This window comes from Acyrthosiphon pisum, chromosome X (genome assembly GCF_005508785.2).
Source record: "Acyrthosiphon pisum isolate AL4f chromosome X, pea_aphid_22Mar2018_4r6ur, whole genome shotgun sequence".
NCBI lineage: Eukaryota > Metazoa > Arthropoda > Insecta > Hemiptera > Aphididae > Acyrthosiphon > Acyrthosiphon pisum.
In genome coordinates, this window is record NC_042493.1 from 26651730 (window position 1) to 26654035 (window position 2306).

General features: G+C 46.1%; 1 protein-coding gene across 4 annotated transcripts in view; it reads left to right on the plus strand.

Annotated features, from left to right (window-relative positions):
• Nucleotides 1-2085, plus strand: part of LOC100571273 — a 12013-nt gene extending 9928 nt beyond the window's left edge. For 2 of the 4 annotated variants that reach the window (XM_016803867.2, XM_003244056.4), the window contains exon 6: nucleotides 279-2080. In XM_016803867.2, coding sequence (XP_016659356.1) covers nucleotides 279-1878 — 1600 coding nt within the window. In that variant the 3' untranslated portion in view covers nucleotides 1879-2080. Of the gene's footprint in view, nucleotides 1-278 lie in introns of all 4 variants that reach the window. The other 2 variants (XM_008184241.3, XM_029485122.1) reach the window with 2 other exon arrangements.
• The last annotated feature ends 221 nt before the right edge of the window (nucleotides 2086-2306 follow it).

The following is a 2306-nucleotide window of genomic DNA, read 5'->3' on the forward strand; positions in this document are numbered from 1 at the left end:
AAATCAATATGTCATTCCCTCAAAAATATTATTCCCTATCTTTTTTGTAATAGGTGACTTTACTCTAAGATTACTTAAACGCATAGAAAAAATGATTTTGCGTAAATGCGTTTTGTCTATGTTGCGCGTGGGCCAGAGAGAGAAAACGAATAGTGCGCTGACATCCTCTTAAAGTTAAAACAAATACTCTTATATAGTTAATAGAATGAAGGTTTGTTTTCATTTTATATAATAATATTAAATAGTCATTCGAAACGCATTCATTTGTTTTTTTCTAGATTATCAAAAACGATCGAATGGCACCTGTTAAACGGATGTGCGTGCCCGTTGACCGGTGCCGAGTACGAGTGGCTGGTCACGTTTCCTACGGAAGTAAACTCGTTGCCGTCCGATACGATCGATCACCTGAGCACGATGCGTCTACTGTTATCCATGCGCCGCCACCGCAGGCTGCAGCACCCGGTCACCGACTATTGTCCGACAGTAGAGCGCGCGTGTTCGGCAACCCTTTCCAGCACGTTGTGGTTTGACCAATTACTGGCCATGTTGGCATCTGTGGATGACCACGTTAGGTACGTGGCCACATGCGTGGCCACCGAAGCAGCACTCGGCTGCGCCGATGTCCACGGTGATTCGCTATCACATATGATCGACGGGCTGTTGCTAACAATCACGACGACGGTGGGACGGTCGAGTTCTGCAGCTGTCAATGTCTTAACGCGCGTGCTAGACGTCACTTGCAACTACCCTCGGATCTCAACTGTGGAAACATTTTGTTTCCACGATGGTGATAAAGCAGGCCGTTTTACCGCTGTTACGAAAGGCCATGATACCAAGACGCTATTGTTGGACAGGTTGAATGGTCGGTGGTTGGATGTCGTTCACGCTACGGTGCGTGAAAATGGAACAACTGTGGCTACCGATTACCAGAACAATGGACTGGCTGATATCATCGGGCTATGGACCGCTGTGTTTCGCTTGTTCCGGTTCGCTGGCTCGACGTGCCGGAATCGTGAACAGTTCTATTCTGAACTGCCTAGCCTGGAGTGGCTATTGTATCGGACTGACACAGAACCGCTGGTGTGGCTGAACACGGTACGACTGTTTGGTGCCAGTCTGCAGAGGTGCCTGGATCAGCCGATTGACGACTGGTGGATGGCCGGAAGAGTGACCATGGCCGAGCGTGTTCTAACCGGTTTCACCCGTAGGCGGATGTTGTACTTCATGTGCAAGATGGCGAGCAGTTATGGTCTGGAAAACGACCGGACGAAGATCTTGTTGCAGGAGACAGTGCTGCTGGCGATACGGTCGTTGCATGCGTTCGTCGGTGGCAACAATCAGTTTCTCGATTCCGACAATGATAGAGACGCCGCTGCGATAACGATGATTAGAGATGTTGTTGACTGCTTGGACTCGTACGTCAAAGCCAGTACGCTGTACGCGACTGATGTTGGGTTCTGCCGATGGACAGTCCGCTTGATGTGTGACCGGGACGACGCCACCATCCAGTGTCTAACGTGTGCGCTGGACGTCGCGGATGCTGTGCCCTCCGCCTGGTCCCTGCTTGACCCGTTCGCCAGCTTTGCCGAGCTGCTGGAGTGTGTGTCGTACGAACCGGACGTACTGTTAGACTATCTCATTTCCGAAGAGAGTAACTTCCTGCCTTACGCCCTTCGCATTTTGAAGACCGCCTGCCGGGACGCCCGGTGTTTCTTCAAAAGCTGCGGTTCTGGTTTGGACGACGCTATGGTGCTGCTGATCAGACTCCGACTGAAGATGCTGCGGCTTCACGAGAACCACGTTTTTCCATACAACGTCGTGCCCATCGCCAAACTGATACAGCGTTGCGACGAGCTGTACACCGAAATCGTATTGTGATGATTATTATTGTCCTTGTATACGTATTATGGTATACGCATTTATGGTATGTTGTGTGGCTTATATGGATACCTAAGACGTGAACTGATTTCACAACTAATCCTTATTGTTATAATGAATGCCATTTAAATCTTAAGTCTGGTTCATTAATTATTTAGTTTTGTCATAATTGAATAATAAATAAACTAATGTAAAATAAATACCTACTATATAGAACTATGTCATCTCCTCTAAAGTCTTATTTAGTTTATCTTTTAAAAATAGAAAAAATTCCCAATAATTTTCTAACGCGTCTAGAAAAACAAACGAACAATTAAGGATAAACTGAGATTTTTATGCAAAATCAGTTTATTTGTTGTATTTTTAAAAATAGGCAACTGTAAATGCATGACATTTTTACAGAATGTTTATATTAGCAATTGCTATCC